The sequence below is a fragment of the Nyctereutes procyonoides genome, unplaced genomic scaffold (assembly GCF_905146905.1).
Source record: "Nyctereutes procyonoides isolate TBG_1078 unplaced genomic scaffold, NYPRO_anot_genome, whole genome shotgun sequence".
Classification (NCBI taxonomy): Eukaryota; Metazoa; Chordata; class Mammalia; order Carnivora; family Canidae; genus Nyctereutes; species Nyctereutes procyonoides.
In genome coordinates, this window is record NW_026575126.1 from 41118739 (window position 1) to 41136894 (window position 18156).

Genomic DNA, 18156 nt, shown 5'->3' on the forward strand with positions numbered 1-18156 from the left:
AGTGTCCCTCATCTTTTGTACTGTCATGTAGGAAAGTGACACGAGTATGGAGATTTTCTCCCTACTACAAGAAACAACAGTGCTGGCACAACGGCAGCTGCTGATGGAAGCTGGGGTCAGGGACATGGGGAGTACAGGGGAACGTGAGCCCCATGCTGCCAACCAGATGTCTGACTGAAGACATCTGATAGCTGGATGTTCAAATGAAAACTCCTTTAATTTTGAATGTAAACTCAAGTTGGTTTTAAATCCTGTGTGAGAGGGATGCTCAGCGGTTGAGTGTCTGCCTTTGGATCAGGGCATGATCCCCAGGTCCTAGAATCGAGTCCTGTAAAGGCTCCTCTCGGGAAGCCTGCTTCTCCCTCTGCCTATGTCTCTGTGACTCTCATGAATGAATAAATAAAATCTTAAAAAAAAATGAGTAAGTAAATCTTGTGAGATTAAAAAAAATACATCAACACGTTTCTGGGCTATGTCTGGCACCCACACACAAATAAAATTACACAGGTGGTGAATAATATTATGAAGAAACATGCAGTAGGAGGAGGGGAGAGAGTGATGCAGTTCTTTTTGGTGGAGAGTGTTTACAAAAAGACCATTAGTTCCTAGGTGTCTGGGTGGCTCAGTTGGTTGAGCATCTGACTATCAATTTTGGCTTGAGTCATGATCTCATGGATTGTGGGATCAAACCCCACACCTGGCTCCACGCTCAGCAAAGGGTCTGCTTGAGATTCTTTCCCATTGCACCTCCCCTCATTCTCTCTCTCTAAAAAAGTAGATGAAAAAAAAAAAACAAAAAACAAAAAACCAGTAGTTCACCTGGGCCATAATGGAAGCCAGAATCTCCTTAGCTTCAATGCTCTTCAATGGCTTTCTCCAAGAGGGCAGGAGGCCAAAGCTAAGGGAAGAGAGAGGTAGAATGTCCAGCTTCCTTCAAAAATCTATTTAGCCCTACTGAGGACTGAAGCCAACCATGCAGAGGAGAGGCAGCCTGTGTGAGAGAGAGAGTCAGACACAGAGAGTGAGAAAGGTACAGCTGGGGGATGCACTTCTTTCTCAGCCACTGTTCAGGAGAAAGTTCCTCATGCCACTTGTCAAACAATGGCATGGCAGGCTTTATCCAACCAGAGATAGGTGCCAGGAACACTACAAGGGGGTGTGCGTGATGACAGAGAGATACCAGGCCCCACTCCAAATACAAGGAAGAGCGGGGCTTTATATAGCCCAGCTGGGGGAGGATGGAAAATTAGTAAGAGGAAAGGGGAGGCACTGTGGCTAAACTAACCTAGTAGGACTCTTGCTGAGGGCAGGCCAGCCTGATCAGATGCTGGGGGATGCTGGACGGTGAGCAACCCCATCAGATATGACGGTGGGAGTCCTGGCTGAACTGACTTAGCTGGATTCTTGCTAAAATTGGGCAAACCAGAAGTGAATACAGAAGTCTAAAAGTCAAGGCCTCCTTGAGAAGGGTTCAGAGGAGCCGAAGTAGAGTTTGGTCAAGGAATCTTTGCCACCACCTCCAGGGCAAATGCACTGTCAGACAAGAGGACGTGGAGCCTGCTTCTCCCTCTGCCTGCATCTCTGCCTCTCTCTCTCTCTCTCTGCCTCTCATGAATAAATAAAATCTTTAAAATTTTAAATTAAAATTTAAAAAAAGGAAGACTGCTTTCCAGAAGCCGGAAGTGCCCTTTGGGGTTCTCATTTTCCAAAGGCAGAAGCTGTTCAAGGGATGCCAAGACTGCCTCCATCCACCTTCCAGGTCAATGCAGAGCCCCAAGGTTGTCCTGCCTCTTTCTTTTTTCCCTTCCTTCTTTCTTTCTAGACTTTACTCATTAGAGAGCATGTGCACCAGTAGGGTGAGGGGCAGAGGGAGAGGTGGGACTCCCGGCTGAGCAGGGCGCGCGATGCCCACTCCCTCCTGGGACTCCAGGGTCATGACCCACCGTGCCACCCGGGCGCCCCGCGGGCTTCTTTCTGTCATAAAGACATTGGCCACCGATGCCTGAGCACCTGGAAACGTACGTTTGCTCTGTTCTTAATTTAGTAACAATAGGGCCAGCTTGGTGTCTCCAGGTGACCCCCGAAGCCCCCAGAGTGAAGTACTGAACCCGAGAAGGGTCACGCAGACCGGAAGCGGAAGTCGCAGACAGGGGGCTGGAACCTGCGTCTTTGACTCCAGAGCCGCGAAAGCCCCGAATTATACCACAGGCAGCCTAAAGTCGGCCTCAGCGGCCACACCGGACGCTCTCTCCTCGTCCTCCGGGGCCGAACACCGGCCTGGGGCGCGCCCCGGGAGGCCAGCAAGGGGCCTCAGGTTAGAGTCCCGCCTCTGCCCCGGCGGCCGCGACGCCCACCGCACACAGCAGGCGCCGACTAAGCAAGCTCGGCACCCAGCGTCCCTCCACGCAAACGCCCCCCGGGTCCCCCGCCGCTCCTCCCGCGGTCCCCACGCGTCTTTCCCCCCAAGCCTCGCGCGAAGCTCGTGCCTGCCGGAAGCGGAAGTCGCCGGAGCCGGAAAGCGGACCGGACTACATTTCCCAGAGTGCCCCGCACCGCGCCGAGCCCGCGGAAACCTGGGTGCCCCTGGGGTGCTGTGGGGTGCTGCCTTTCCTTGGGGGGGGTGTCTTCGTGGGAAACGACTCTGCGAGGGCCTTGGAGGGTGGAGTGTCCAGGTTCCTGAGGCCTGGCTAGCGCCTCGTGACCAGTGAGCCTCAGTTTCCACATCTGTGAATGGGGACGTTAGCCGTTTGAGGCTGTAACGCGTTCACAACCGTTCATATATATTTTCCAAAGCCTCTTGAGTCCTCCCACCTGCCGGGCGCAGGGGTTACCGAAAAGGTCAGGAGACGCTTGTTTTCATGAAATTCAAATTCTACCAAGAGAGGCTGCCTTGATCTTCATGACCAGCATGGTGATCTTTTTAAGAAAGATTTATTTATTTATTTATTTATTTGTTTGTTTATTTATTTATTCTATCTATTTGATTTGTTTATTTTATTTATTTATTTTATTTATTTAACGGAGAGAAAGCACAAGCAGAGGGAGCGGCAGCCAATGGGAGAGGGGGGAAGCAGGTTCCCCATGGAGCAGTGAACCTGACGTGGGGCTGGATCCTGGGATCGAGGGATCCATCCTGGGGTCATGACCTGAGCAGAAAGCAGATACTTAACGGAATGAGCCACTCAGACGCCCCTGAACTGTGTTTGAATGTGCTTTTTAAACAATATCATCAGTGGGCTCCCTGCATGGAGCCGCCTGCTCCCTCTGCCTGTGTCTCTGCTCCTCTCTCTGTGTCTCTCATGAATAAAGAAATAAATAATGTTTAAATGGGGGGTAGGGGCAGGACCCTCGCTTGCTGGGCCTGGAAAATCCCATGAGGTGTCAGATGAGGGAGGCCTCAGCCCTCACCCAGCTGGTGGCCATACTTGGGTACATAACTAAGCGTCTGCACTGACCGTGATTTGGGCACAAAGCTTCCAGAGTTGGAGGTAAAGTCATCAGAGGAAGTGCTCCACCGGCATGCACTGGTGACCCTAGATTGCTGCAGATCCTAACTTGGCATGCACTAGTGACCCTAGATTGCTGCAGATCCTAACTTGGCATGCACTAGTGACCCTAGATTGCTGCAGATCCTAACTTGGCATGCACTGGTGATCCTAGATTGCTGCAGATCCTAACTTTCGGGGAAGGGCAAGAGCTCATATTTCACACAGTACAAAAGGAGACCAGAGTAAAAATTAAGTATCTTCTTCACACTCTTTTTTTTTTTTTTTTTTTTTTATGATAGTCACAGAGAGAGAAAGAGAGAGAGGCAGAGACATAGGCAGATGGAGAAGCAGGCTCCATGCACCGGGAGCCCGATGTGGGATTCGATCCCGGGTCTCCAGGATCACGCCCTGGGCCAAAGGCAGGCGCCAAACCGCTGCGCCACCCAGGGATCCCTCTTCTTCACACTCTTGACCTCCAGCGCAGCTGACCTTCCCAGAAGCAACCATTTGTTCCAGGGTCATCAGAATCTTCACAGAGCTGTTCATGTCTCCTCTGCTGCCATCTGCTCTACCCTCTGTTGCTCCTTGTGTTCCTCTCATCATGTCCTCAGGCAATCAGTCTGTATCTGCACAGAGTCAGGGGCTCAAATTTGACAGGCTGTGGACCTGCTCTTTGCCACCTCCCCGTCCTCGTGTCCTCCCATGCTCTCCCTGTCCCCTGGTTCATGCTGCTCCAGCCACAGAGGCCTCCTTGCAATTTCTTGAACGTGTCTAGCATACTCCTGCCCCAGGGCCTTTGCACTAGCAGTGGCTTCTTTTCCCTCTGTGTGGAATGCTAGGACGCCAGTTATCTCTGTGGCTTATTCCTTTACTCCTTCACATCTTTACGCAATGTTCTCTTCCCAGTGAGGCCTCCCTAACCCTTTCCTCCGATCGTAAACCCTGGACTGTCCTATACCCTTTCAATGCCTTACTTGGTGCCAGAGTACCCATCACTCTTCAACATGCCCCTATTATGTATTTGTTTTGTTTGTTAGGATCTTGTCCCACCTACAGGCAAGCCCCTGAGGGCAGTGACTTGCTTTTGTTCTCTGCTGAACCCTTAGATCTGTATTGGGCCCTAAAGATCTGCTAGTAGAATTAACACAAGGATGATTATAGTGCTGTCTCAAGATCTGCTAGTAGAATTAACACAGGGATGATTATAGTGCTGTCTCAATTTTTTTCTTCTTCCAGCTTTATTGAGATATAATTGACAAGTAACATTGTATAAGTTTAAGATGTACAACGCAATGATTCGATACACATATATATTGTGAAATGATCACCATAATAAGATTAATTAGCACATCTGTCACCTCACATAGTTATCTTCTTTTGAGTGTGGTGAGAACATTTAAGATCTGTTCTTTTATTTTTTAAATTTTTTATACATATTTATTTGACAGAGGGAGAGTGAGCAAGCACAGAAGGAGAGGCAGAGGGAGAAGCGGACTCCTTGTGAGCCAGGAGCCTGACGTGGGGCTCCATCCCATGACCCCGAGACCATGACCTGAGCCAAAGGCAGATGCTTCACTTACTGAGCCACTCAGGTGCCCCCACGATCTGTTCTTAAGTGACTTCCAAGTATACAATACAGTCTTGTTAACTGTATAATCACGATGCTATATAGTAGATCTCCAGACATTATTCATCTTATGACTGAAAGTTTGTAGCCTTTGACCTGTATCTCCGTTCCCACACACACTCCAGCCCCTGGCAACCACCAGTCTACTCCATTTCTATGAATCCAGTTCTTTTAGATTCCCCATATAAGGAACGTCTGGGTGACTCAGCGGTTTGGTACCTGCCTTCGGCCCAGGGCGTGATCCTGGAGTCCTGGGATCGAGTCTCACATCAGGCTCCCTGCATGGAGCCTGCTTCTCCCTCTGCCTGTATCTCTGCCCCTCTCTCTGTGTCTCTCATGAATAAATAAAATCTTTAAAAAAATTTTTTAAAAAATAAAATCTTAAAAAAAAAGACTCCCCGTATACGCGAGATCATACAGTGTTTGTCTTTTTTATTATTATCTTATTTATTTATTCATGAGAGACACAGATTGAGAGAGAGGCACAGACACAGGCAGAGGGAGAAGCAGGCTCCATGCAGGGAGCCCGATGTGGGACTCGATCCCGGGGCCCCCAGGATCACACCCTGAGCCGAAGGCGGCACCAAACTGCTGAGCCACCCAGACTGCCCAGTGTTTGTCTTTACTTCATTCTTTTTCTTCATAAAATGAAATTTGTTTGATCAAAAAAAAAATTTGAGAGAGAGTGCAAGTCGGGGGAGGGGTGAAAGGCAGAAGGAGAGGGAGAAGCAGACTCCCCACCGAGCCAGGAGCGTAGGATGCTGAGATCATGACCTGAGCCAAAATCAAGAGTTGGACGCTTAACCAACTGAGCCACCCAGGCACCCCCCTAAGCAACGTGAATTGCTGAGCCCAAGGGTGTGTGTTGCAGATAACGCCAGATTGCCTGTGGCTACTATTAACTTTAGGAATGTGCTCTGTCCCTGTGCGGCAACACGCCTCTGAGATGTTGGGTGTGGATGGTATGGGTCCCCACTGTCCCCGGGGGTTCCTCAAGGCCGGTGGGCAGGTTTGTGAATTTGTAGGGTAAATGGCTCTGAGGCAGGCGCTCTAGGGTTTGTGCATTTAACAGCCGTCCTGTGCAGGATGAGGCCGATATAGCTCTATCCTTACTTACAAAGACCTCCCAGCCTGATAGGGACACTGGCCTGAAAACAAACCATGTCATACATATAGAGTGGGCAGTGAGTATGTCAGTCAAGGAGGGCATCGTGCAGGAGGCACCTTTTAGCTCCCGTGATGGTTAGCTTTAGATGTCGACTTGACCGGGCCAAGAGATGACCAGGGAGCCGGCAAGACATTATTTGTGGGTGCCTCTGTGAGGGTGCCTCGGGAAGAGATCAGCATTTAATTCCGCAGACTGAGCAAAGAGGATCACACTCCCTAATGGGGGTGGGCATCGTCCACCTGTTGAGAGCTCTAAAAGAGCAGAGAGGCAGAGGGAAGGATGCATTTCCTCTGCCTGCTTGAGCAGAGACAGCAATCTCCTCCCCGTGCTGGTCTGTGCTGGTCTGTGCTGGTCTGTGCTGGTCTGCCAGCACAGGGCAAAGAGGAATACAGGAAGGGGAGGCACAGTGTGTGAGGAAGATAGCTGAAGATGGGGACTTTTTAAGGGTGTATGACACAGGGCCAACCCTGTGCCAGGAAGGAGGGTCGGCAGCAAGGGCAGAGCCTGATTTGGAACTTGGCTCTGGTTCTGGGGCAGAAGGGGCCGGTGGTCCGTGGCAGGTGCTCCCAGGTCTTCAGGACCCCCTTAGGCCTGGGGTCTCACAGTTATTGAAGAAAAGAAGCAGACTTTTATTGGAGGATAGCTCAAAGAAATCATTTATAGGATGCCTTTTGTTTTCAAAGCACAGGTTTTCAAAAAAAAGCAACGTCGAACTTTAATACATGCTCTGGTACACAGGTGTGTGCTGGGGGCTGCCAAGGACACAGGAGTCCTGAGGACCCGGATGCCCTGATGCTCAGTACGCCTCGTCCTTGGCATCATCCTGGGCCTGCTGGCACACCTTCGAGGACTGGGGGGTGGCCGGGCGGCCTGCTGGGGTCGGGGCCAGGTTCACCCAGCCGGGCCCCTGAGGCAGCAGGTGGCTCTCATTGAGCCTGCAGACACGGTAGTTCTCGTAGTGCACGTTGTGGGTGATGTCCTTCAGATCTTGGAGGTGGGAGCTGGGAGACAAGCAGTGGTTGAGCCCCGGCTGCCACAGCAGCCCCCCTGGGGTCCCTGCATGCCACCCCCCCGGCTCCCTGCGCCCTCACCGGATGAGCAGGTCTCTCAGGAGGGGAAACTCACAGTGTGCCATGTTCTCCACTGCAAGACAGGACACAGAGCACTGGCCCTGTCCCCCCTGCCCTGCCCCTGATGAGCACCCAGTCAGTGCCCACTGCATGCTGCGCACCCTCAGGGTCCATCACAACCCTTTCCCCACAATCCCCGCTCTGATCTCACCTCACATTCATTCATTCACTCATTCATTCATTGCTTTGTCCCCAGTGCCTGGAACAGGTGGCTCCCTACCAATAGTTGAGTCAATGATCCACTAATCATTTAGTATTGTACACTTGATAATCACTGTATTACATTATATACCGTATGCATCGTGTATATTATATTCTCTTAGTAATTATATGGATAAGTTGGGGGCTTGAGCCCTGGCTACTCCTCCTTCACTTCCCAGTCTCCCCCTCAGCTCCCTCACGTGGCCCTGTCTCCCACCCCACTTTCTCCCACCTATCACTGTCTCATCAGCTCTATGAGGACAAGAAACTTGTCAGTCCTGCTCTCGGAAACCACATATAGGCTGCCTGGCACATAGTAGGCCCACAGTAAATTCTGGTGAGTGCACAAGGTATCTTCTGGGTGCTGGGCATTGTGCAAAGTGGTGGCCTGCCCTGTCCAAACACTTCCATGTGCAGATGTGTGGTTCATTCACCGCACCAAGGCGACTGGCCATGATATTCCTGTTATCATGATGCCCATTTTACTGCAAGGAAACAGGTGCAAAAAGTTGGGTAACTTATTCGAGGCCTTCCAGCTGCAAAGAGGGACGTGATCCCACGTCTGTCTGTTTCCTGACTGTGGGCTTGCCCACTCTGGGCCCTGTGATGGGTTCTTAGGGCGCCAAAGGCAGTACGATGTGCCTGGCTTTTCACCCCACCCTCACCTACGTTCCCTGCAAGGTCCCTGCACTAACCTTCAATGATGCCCCACTTGGTCTTCCGGCCCAGGACACACTTCCCATTCACCAGGTGCTCTCGGTCAGCCCCAACCACGGCAAAGGGGATCCGGTCCTGCAGGAGGATATGAAACAGAAGGGTTGGCCCTGCCTGGGTGGCGGGGAAAGAAGCCGCTGTGGTGGGGTGGGAGAGGCACACTGTCTTTTGTAGGGAGAGAAAGTGGTAGGAGCAGAGATCTGAAGTCGAAAGACATGGGGCGCCTGGCTGGCTCAGTTGGTGGAGTGTGTGACTCTTGATCTTGGGGTCATGAGTTTGAGCCCATGTTGGGTGTAGAGATGACTCAAAAATAATATCTTTAGGACACCTGGGTGGCTCAGTGATTGAGCATCTGCCTTTGGCTCAGGTTGTGATCCTGGGGTCCTGGGATGGAGTCCCGCATCAGGCTCCCTGTATGGGGCCTGCTTCTCCCTCTGCCTGTGTCTCTGCTCCTCTCTCTGTGTCTCATGAATAAATAAAATCTTTTAAAAATAAAAGTAAAATCTTTTTTTTTTCAATTTATTTATTTATGATAGTCACACACAGAGAGAGAGAGAGGCAGAGACACAGGCAGAGGGAGAAGCAGGCTCCATGCACCAGGAGCCCGATATGGGATTCGATCCCGGGTCTCCAGGATCACGCCCTGGGCCAAAGGCAGGCGCCAAACCGCTGCGCCACTCAGGGATCCCTAAAAATAAAAGTAAAATCTTAAAAAAAATCAAAAGACACCAAATCTGATCAATGGCTCAATTTCCTCATCTGTAAAGTGGGAGTCAGAATAGCATACACAAGGGCTTTGTAAATGTTTGGGAAGGTTACCCTGAATCACATTAATCTTATCATCTTGCTGGTGTCCCATCTCTTACCGGTGAAACAGGAACTGCAATCACCATCATCAGTTTTCATGAGGGTTAAGAGACACAACTTTGTAACCCAGGGCTTGGCAACCTACGGCACATGAGCCAGATCGGGCCCGTGCCCGTTTTCCTGAATGTTGGCACATAGCCTGTCCATTCATTTAGCCTGTCTACACTGCTTTCGTGCTGCCACAGCAGACGGCAGGGATCGTGCAGGGCTGCCTGGCCCACAGAGTCTAACACATTTACCATCCTCTGGCCATTTGAAAAAAAAAAAAAAGTTTGCTGAGCCTTGTTGCAAATTCTAGTTGTTCACTTCACTTGTGGCCAGACTTGGAGACTCACATTCCTAAACCCCAAAGTGCCACCCCGGGTCTGTATTTGTTTCCAAGAATTAATTGGTAACGATGAACAAAGTTGATGCTAACAACAGCAGATATCTATTGTGCGCTTATTATGCATCAGCCTGTAGCAACCCCTCCATGAATGTTAGGCATCTGGATGGTTTTGAGGTGTTGGGTTGGTTTTCCTTGTAGTTCCAGTTCTGTTCCAGCTGTGGCTGGGTGGCTGCCTTCACAGGCCCCAGGACCCAAAAGCAGAAGTTGGTGAAGGTCAAGGCTCTCTGAATGTTTCACAGGAAATTCTGTTTGTTGCACCAGTGGGGACAGGAAAGAGTGAATGTGTGGAGATATTGGGTACCAAATGGGAAGCTGGGCCTCCACGTCCAGATGTGAGGTTTGCTCACTGCACAAAGGCGAATGGCCATGAGGCGGGGTAAGGCTGCAGCACAGGCTAGTAGGATCTACCTGCTGGGGAGGGAGTCAAGGCCTGGGGTCAACGGATGATGAATCCCAGGCCTCACCAGGGTCCTTTGCAGGATACAGACAGAATGACAGTGGATGCACCTCAAGGACAGCAAGGTGGGGGCTTGGAGTTGGAATTTAGTTGATTTGGAGAAAAAGAAGACATTAGCTATTTTTTGCCTCTCTCCTGTCTTGAAACAGCTTTGTTGAGATTAAATTCACGTGCCACAAAACTCACCCTCTCAAGGGTACAGTGGCTTTAAAGGCACAGTTGAGGGGATCCCTGGGTGGCTCAGTGGTTTAGTGCCTGCCTTTGGCCCAGGGCGCGATCCTGGAGTCCTGGGATCGAGTCCCACATTGGGCTCCCGGCATGGAGCCTGCTTCTCCCTCCTCCTGTATCTCTGCCAATCTCTCTCTCTCTCTCTCTCTATGTCTATCATGAATAAATAATCTTTAAAAAAATAAATAAAATAAAGGCACAGTTGACAAGACTGTGCAACCATCACCACCATCTTATTCCAGAGCATTTTCTCTGCCTGGGAATGAAGCCCTATTCTCATGAGCAGTCACTCCCCATCCCCTGCACCCCCACTCCCTCACCCCCCACCCCTGCTTCTGGCAACCGCTAACCTACTTTCTGAATCTATAGGATTTGCCTATTCGGGACACTTCAGAACAGAATCATGTAATATTTATCCTTTTGTCATCCGGCTTCTTTCACTTAGCCTGATATTTTCCACGTCCATTCATGGTGGTAGCACGTTCTCATTCCTTTTGAAGGCTGAAGAATATTCCATTGCGGTGATATAGCAGATAACGTTCATCCACATCGACATGTGCATCATTTCCACTCTTTGACTATCACAGATATTTCTCTCACGGACATCTGTGGACACGTTTTTGGGTAACCATAGGTTTTCCTTTCTCTGGGGAGTGGAACTTCTGCTGGGTACTCTGGTAACTTAGCGGTTAACCTTTGCAGGAACAGCGGGATTATTTTCCAAAGTGGGAGTATTTTGTTTGACACTCCCGCCAGCGGCGCTGTGCAAGTTCAACTTCTCCAGGTCCTCACCAACACGTGGGGTTGCCTGTCCTGTTGATAACAGCCATCCTTGTGGGCATGAAATGGTATCTCATGGTTTGGATTTGTGTTTCTCTTAGGACTGGCGATAGCGAACCAACATCTTTCCACCTGCTTATTGGCCATTTGTTCAATTTCTTTCAGGGAACGTCCATTCAAAACCTTTACCCAGGGGTGCCCGGGTGGCTCTGTTGGTTAAGCATCCAACAAGTGATCTCAGCTCAGCTCCGGGTCTCAGGGTCATGAGTTCAAGCCCTGAACTGGGCTCCACACTGGATGTGGAACCTACATTAAAAGAACAAAAATAAAAAAGAAAAAACAAAACAAAAAAACCACAACCACTTTTGCCCATTTCAAAATTGGGTTATCCTTTGTTGTTGATTTGTAGAAGTTCTTTATATGTTCAGGATACAAGTCCCCATCAGATATATCATTGCAAGCATTTTCTCCCATTCTGTGGGTTGTCAATTTGACCTATTTCTTGCTCACTTTTTAAGTTTGTGGCTATATGGAGAGTCATACCTGCTGGGAGTATGTGAACTCCCCACCACCCCGCCCCAAGCTGTTAGAGAGAGATGAATCTTGAGATGGAAAGGATGAGTGGGAACAACATCACCCAGCCTCAGTCCCATCAGCCTGCCCACCCCACCATGGCCTCCTACCCGGATTTTGCTGTTAAGGATCCGGTCATTGGTGTCTTCATCGAGGGACTTCTGTGGGTACACCTCGATGCAGTGACTCCTCAGGTTGTGCTGGATCTGAGGACGCGGGTGACCTCATCTCATCCTGGGCACTGTGCCTCCTCCTTGCCCCCACCGACCCCATCGCCCTGGGCGCCCAGATCACCCTTTGCCTGAAGGTCTCTCGCTCCTCGATGGTCAGGCTGTCGGCTCGGGCTATCACAGGCACCACGTTCACGGCCCGGCACAACCGCTGTAGGAACTCAATGTCCAAGGGCCGCAGGCTGCTCAGGCAGGGTGGCAGAGGTGGTGGCGGTGGCGGCGAGTGTCTGAGCGAGGGGGTGCCAGCCGCAGCCTGCAGCCCGAGCTGGGGCCTCCTCCTCCTCCTCCCCTCCTCCAGGCAGGTGGCCCTCCCCCAGCTGGCCCTGCCATCTCACCAGTGCCCAGTCGGCGGCACGAAGTACACACAGCAGTGTACCCGGGTGTCGGGGATGTGGCGCTGGCGCGTGATGAGGATCTCCTCTTGCAGGTACCGCTCATACTGTTCATTGATGTAGCCTAGGATGGGGTCCCAGCTGGGGCAGCAGACGGCCGGCTGACCTCAGAACCACCCCTAGGAGCCCCGCCCCAGCCCCTTGCTGGGAAGACTAATCACCCCAGTTGGCCTGGGATGCAGGACTTCTAGTCTTGTACGACCTAAGGCCCTCGGTTTCCCAAGCACCCTCCTCCTACTCCCCTGAATCATCAGAGAGGCCCCTACCATTCTCAAGCTGACGCCTCAGCTTCCTTCTTCCTAAAATGGGATCAGTAAGGGTGCCTACTTTGCAGGGGTGTGGTATTAAAAGAGAAATTGTCACAGCCTGGTTCAAAGCACTGCGGGCGCTCGGCCCCATTGCCACAAGGATGAGTCCTCTCCCTTGGTCCCTTCTTCCCCTGATGGGCTATTGTCAGCACAGCACCCCAAAAGAGCTTTTTAAAAATAGGAGTCAGAGCATATCCCTTTTCTGCTCAGTGGGCAGTGGCTAAAGAAAAGCCGAAGTCCTTACGTGGCACTACCAGGCCCTACATCATCCCGCTGCTGCTTCCTGACTGCCCTCCCCTCTTCCTCTCCCTGTCGCTCACACATGGCCAGCCATACCAGCCTTCTGAGAACAAACGCACCTCAGGGCCTTTGCACATTCTCCTCTGCCTTCAATACTCTCCCCTTGCATGGCCACATGGCTTATTCTCTCATTTCCTGGCAGTCTGCCCAACTGTCTCCTTATTTGGGAGGTCTTCCTTGATCTCTCCGTTTAAAACTGCGATCCCCCTACAGCTCCCTACCCCTTTCACTCTCAGAAACGGTCCCGCTTGGATGATAGAGTTTAGGCTCACGCTGTATATAGCGGATTTCTTGTGTTCGTTGCCCCCCTCCCGGGACGATGTACATTCCATGTAGACAGAGATGTCCGTCTGCCTTGTTCATCGCTGTATCCCCGGTTCTGGAACAGAGCTCGCACACAGTAAGTGCTCTGTGAGGCACTGTGTGCAGGGTTGGCTTCCTGGGAACACAGGCAGAGCAGTCCCACAGAGCTCCGAGCTTAGAGGGGTCTGCACTTGGTTGAATGTTCTGTGGTGGTGGTTTTACAATTCTTAATACTTTTTGAACAAGGGTCTTCACCTTTTTGTCTCACTGGGTCCCCACAGATTATGCGGCCAGTCCTGACTCTGTGTGTGTGTGTGTGTGTGTGTGTGTGTGTGTGTGTGTGTTACTGACCACTCTCACAGGTTTTGGCTCTCATTGAGAGCCTAGAACAACTCTGCAAGATGTGTGCCATCATCCCCAAGTTACAAAGATGGAAACTGAGGCACAGAGAGCTGCCACGAGCATTTCCAGGTTACATAGCTGGAAAGTGGTCGAACCCCGTGGTGCTGACTGGAGTTGGGCTTCTAGTCCCTGCTATCCCGTAGCCTTTACTGAGCACCTACTACATGCCAGGCAGCAAGTGCTGACCTTTGCACATTTAACTCCCCTCAATCTTGGAGGGATGGTTGCACACACCCATTAAACAGACGAACAAACTGAAGCTCAAAGATGCCACAGCCAGGTTAGGTTGTTTCCCAGAGGCCGGGGGGGTGGGGTGGGCGCAGGGCGAGGGACGACCTCGGGCTCGACACCCCACCCCCTTGGGGACCCACCACTTGTCGTTGTTGATCTGGTCTCCGAATCCAGGTGTGTCAGTCACTGTCAGCTTGAGCTTCACGCCTTTCTCCTCGATGACTGTTGGGGGTGGGGGGGAAGCAGAGTGGGAGATATTGGCCAGGGTGAGGTGGGGTGGGGTGGGCAGGAGTGGGTGGGGGTGGAAGCCACTCACTGTGCGTCACGGAATGCAGCTTCAGCGTCTGCGGCGTGGGCGTCCCCAGGTTTGGAATGTTGGACTTCCACACCTTGGACTTGAAGAGGGTGTTCACCATCGTGGACTTGCCCAGCCCGCTCTGTCCTGGGGGTAACCAGAGGACACGCTCTGTCCTGGGGGTAACCAGAGGACAGCCACGGGGGTGGACATCTGAGGCCACGCTTTTCAGGCTCTTACATCATTTTAGAAGGTGAACAGTTTTCTAAGCATCACATACTTACAGAAGAGCGGGTCCCCCACTTTTCAGGGTCCCCCTCAGGGCTTACCCCTCCTTTTCACTGAGGCAAAATTCACACGATAAAAAATTAACCGTTAACCATTTAAAGCCAACAATTCGGGGATCCCTTGGTGGCTCAGTGGTTTAGCGCCTGCCTTCAGCCCAGGGTGTGATCCTGGAGTCCCGGGATCAAGTCCCACATCAGGCTCCCTGCATGGAGCCTGCTTCTCCCTCTGCCTGTGTGTGTGTGTCTCTCTCTGTGTGTCTCTCATGGATAAATAAATAAATAAATAAATAAATAAATAAATAAATAAAATCTTTTTTTTTAATAATAATAAAATCTTTAAAAAATAAATAAAGCCGACAATTCAGTGTTGTTTAGTATAGTTGCAGTGCTGTGCACCCACAAGCTCTGTCAAGCTCCTGTTATAAAGATGACCGCAGACCCCAAATGGCATCACTTAGGCCAAGTCCTCAAACAAAGGCTTAGTTAGCATCTACCCCGCTGCAGTTCCCACCTCCCCCAGAAACACAGTCTTAACTGGTAGCTCAGGAAGTTTGGGGTCAGCACCGTTAATGTCAACTGGGCCTCTGCATCCCTCAAAGGAAGATGAGCTAATCCACCTAAGACCCTCTGCTTGTCTCCTAAGAGAAAGCAACCTTGCCTGGAACAATCTTTCCTTTTGCTAATAACTTCCTTGCCCCCTACCCCCTTATAAAATAACTTCCATGCTGCACAACTCCTTGGAACTCCTCTATTCTTGCTGGATGGGTTGCTGCCCGATTTATGAATCATGTAATAGGGCAGCCCGGGTGGCTCAGCGGTTTAGTGCCGCCTTCAGCCCAGGGCGTGGTCCTGGAGTCCCAGGATGGAGCCTGCTTCTCCCTCTGCCTGTGTCTCTGCCTCTCTCTCTCTCATGAATAAATAAATATTAAAAAGAATCATGTAATAAAGCCAGTTAGATCTTCGAATTTACTAGTTTGAATTAGAAAAAAATATTTTTATTCAGGGCTTGAACTCATGATCCTGAGATCAAGACTTGAGCCAAAAAAAAAAAAAAGACTTGAGCCAAGATCAAGAGTTGAGCACCTGATTGAGCCACCCACGTGCCCCTGAATTTTGTTTTTTAACACACAAAAACATTTGCGTTGACCCCAAAAGAAACCTCATGGTCATCAGCGGTCCCTTCCCATTCTCTCTCCTATTCACTCTATCACCCCTGGCAACCACAGATATGTTTTGTGTTTCTGTAGATTTAAATATTCAGGCCATTTCATATAAATGGAATCATGTGATATTTGTCCTTTTGCTGGGGACGCCTGGGTGGCTCAGTGGTTGAGCTCTGCCTTCGGCTCAGGGTGTGATCCCGGGGTCCTGGGATCGAGACCTACATCGGGCTCCCTGCAGGGAGCCTGCTTCTCCCTCTGCCTGTGTCTCTGCCTCTCTGTGTCTCTCATGAATAAATAAAATCTTTAAAAAAACAATTTGTAAAAAAAAAAAATTGTCCTTTTGTGTCTGGGTGCTTCCACTTAGCATGTTTTCAAGGTTCACTCACATTGTACCAGGCATTGGTGCCTGTTTCTTCTTCATGGCTGAAGAATGTTCCATCGTGTGAACAGACCATGCTGTGTTTATCCATTCATGCTGATGAGCAGCTCAACACATTTCACGAATTATTATTATTATTATTTTTTACAAATTATTATTATTTATTTAAAGATGTATTTATTTATTCATGATAGACATAGAGAGAGAGAGAGGAAGAGACACAGGAGGAGGGAGAAGCAGGCTCCATGCCGGGAGCCTGATGTGGGACTCGATCCCGGGACTCCAGGATTGCGCCCTGGGACAAAGGCAGGCGCTAAACCGCTGCGCCACCCAGGGATTCCCACATTTCACAAATTAAACAGCAGCCTATCAGAGATGGAACACAGAGGTCCCCCCAAGCCCACTCATGCCCCAGCTCTGTAACTATGAGCCCCCACCTCCAGGGACAGTCATTTTCCTGAATTCTGTCAGCAGGGAGTGGTTCTGCTCACCCTCATCCTAGGGAATCACACAGCTCTCTCCTACCTGGCTTCTCTTGCGTGACACTATGTGGTCAGATACCCGGGCTCTCTGTGGTTGTAGATGGTCCACTCTCCCTGCTGTAGGAGCTTCTCAAACTCTGTGGACCACACCTGGCAGGAGGGAGTGGCCTGCCTCATAATGCAGGACACACCTTTGTGTGCGAAACTGACATCAGGGGCTGTGCTGTGCACTACCGGGTGGGAGTGGGGTCACACGTGGTTTCTGCCGTGGCTGCTACGGCAAAGCTCAATTGAGGCGTGCCATCAGTGGAAAATACAAACCAGATTTTGCACACTTGGGTGTGCCAAAGAGAAAGCAAAGGTTCTCATGGACAATTTTTTTATGTGGATGATGACGTGTCACGGTCACGATAGTATTTTGGAATATTCTGGGTTAAATACAATAAATGGTTAAAATTAATGTCTCGGGGATCCCCGGGTGGCTCAGTGGTTTAGCGCCTGCCTTCGGCCCAGGGCGTGATCCTGGAGTCCTGGGATCAAGTCCCACATCAGGCTCCCTGCATGGAGCCTGCTTCTCCCTCTGCCTGTGTCTCTGCCTCTCTGTCTGTCTCTCTCAGGAATAAATAAATAAAATCTTAAAAAAAATAAAATTAAATTAATGTCTCCTGTTCCTCTTCACTTTTTAAAAGGTGGCTCCTGGAAATTTTTATTTTATTTTATTTTATTTTTTTAATAAAGATTTCATTTATTTATTCATGAGAACACACAGAGAGAAGAGAGAGAAGCAGAGGCACAGGCAGAGGGAGAAGCAGGCTCCATGCAAGGAGCCTGATGTGGGACTCAATCCGGGGTCCCCAGGATCACACCCTGGCCTGCAGGCGGCACTAAACCACTGAGCCACCAGGACTGCCCTCCTGGAAATTTTTAAAATTACGTTATATGGCTCCTGTTCTGTTTCTACTGGACAGCACCGCCTCAGAATAATACTCTTCGTTGGTGCTACACACTCTGGCATCTCATGTTCTGTTGTATCTAGTTTATTTTGTGAAAAGAAAGTGTTTTGTTAAGTGAAATTAATTTTGCATCTATAAAAATGCAATTCCAGAGAACCTCCTGAACGCCAGGCTCTGTGCTAAGCCCGATGAGGAGAGGAGACAGAGAGGGGTAAGGAACCCGGCCCCAAGGTCACGCAGTGGTAGGTGTTAAGGGCTGGGACCACGATCTGGGTCTGGGTGTTCACCACTTCCTGCCACAGTCTCCCCTTTTATTGCTCGGTCTGGGTTTGGCTGGGGCTTCACAGGTGATTTTTGTCTTTTAATGCCTCAGCATTTTACAGATTTTCAACTGTGACTGTTATCAGACCCACTTTACAGATGGGAAGAGTGAAGTGACATGCCCAGGCCCCCAAGGTTCCATCCTCTGGTCCTTCCTGTGAGGCCCTACCCCTCACTCACCCACCACCATGATGTTGAACTCAAACCCCATCTTCATGGCCTTGATCTTCAACTGGTCCAGCACAGCTTCGATGCCCACATAATCAAACATCTCGCAGGGTGGGGTCCTGGGGCTGGAGGGTCTTGATGAGCCGGGGGAGGGGGACTGCCTCAGGGGATCCATGGGGCCAAGGGCACAGCAATGCCTGTCATTCAGGTGAGTGGGGAGAAGGGGGTCACTGGAGCTCCAGAGGGGGCCCCCCCTGAATTCTCATCTCTGGACTCTGGCTCCTGAGCTCTGCTTCCGGGCACTGTCACACGTTATACCCT

The 18156-nt window shown here is 50.5% G+C and overlaps 1 protein-coding gene across 1 annotated transcript; it reads right to left on the reverse strand.

The window, feature by feature from the left end:
• Window positions 1–6974: 6974 nt before the first annotated feature.
• On the reverse strand, window positions 6975–17938 carry SEPTIN12 (septin 12). The gene is made up of 9 exons (XM_055340676.1): window positions 17848–17938; window positions 14104–14229; window positions 13928–14009; window positions 12187–12324; window positions 11916–12033; window positions 11732–11827; window positions 8310–8406; window positions 7375–7426; window positions 6975–7284 (listed from the first exon to the last, which is right to left on the reverse strand). Exons 1-9 carry the CDS (start codon window positions 17936–17938, stop codon window positions 7080–7082), a joined length of 1005 nt encoding a protein of 334 aa, XP_055196651.1. The 3' UTR covers window positions 6975–7079.
• Window positions 17939–18156: the final 218 nt, after the last annotated feature.

What these genes read in the sequence shown, in the direction of transcription:
- SEPTIN12 (XM_055340676.1), bottom strand. Translation starts at nt 17,938, where the DNA reads ATGTTTGATTATGTGGGCATCGAAGCTGTGCTGGACCAGTTGAAGATC. An exon ending in GTTCAACATCATGGTGGTGG is followed by an intron (nt 14,230 to 17,847) that starts GTGAGTGAGGGG and finishes GGTTACCCCCAG; the next exon opens with GACAGAGCGGGCTGGGCAAG. An exon ending in CAAGTGGGGCATCATTGAAG is followed by an intron (nt 7,427 to 8,309) that starts GTTAGTGCAGGG and finishes CCTGTCTTGCAG; the next exon opens with TGGAGAACATGGCACACTGT.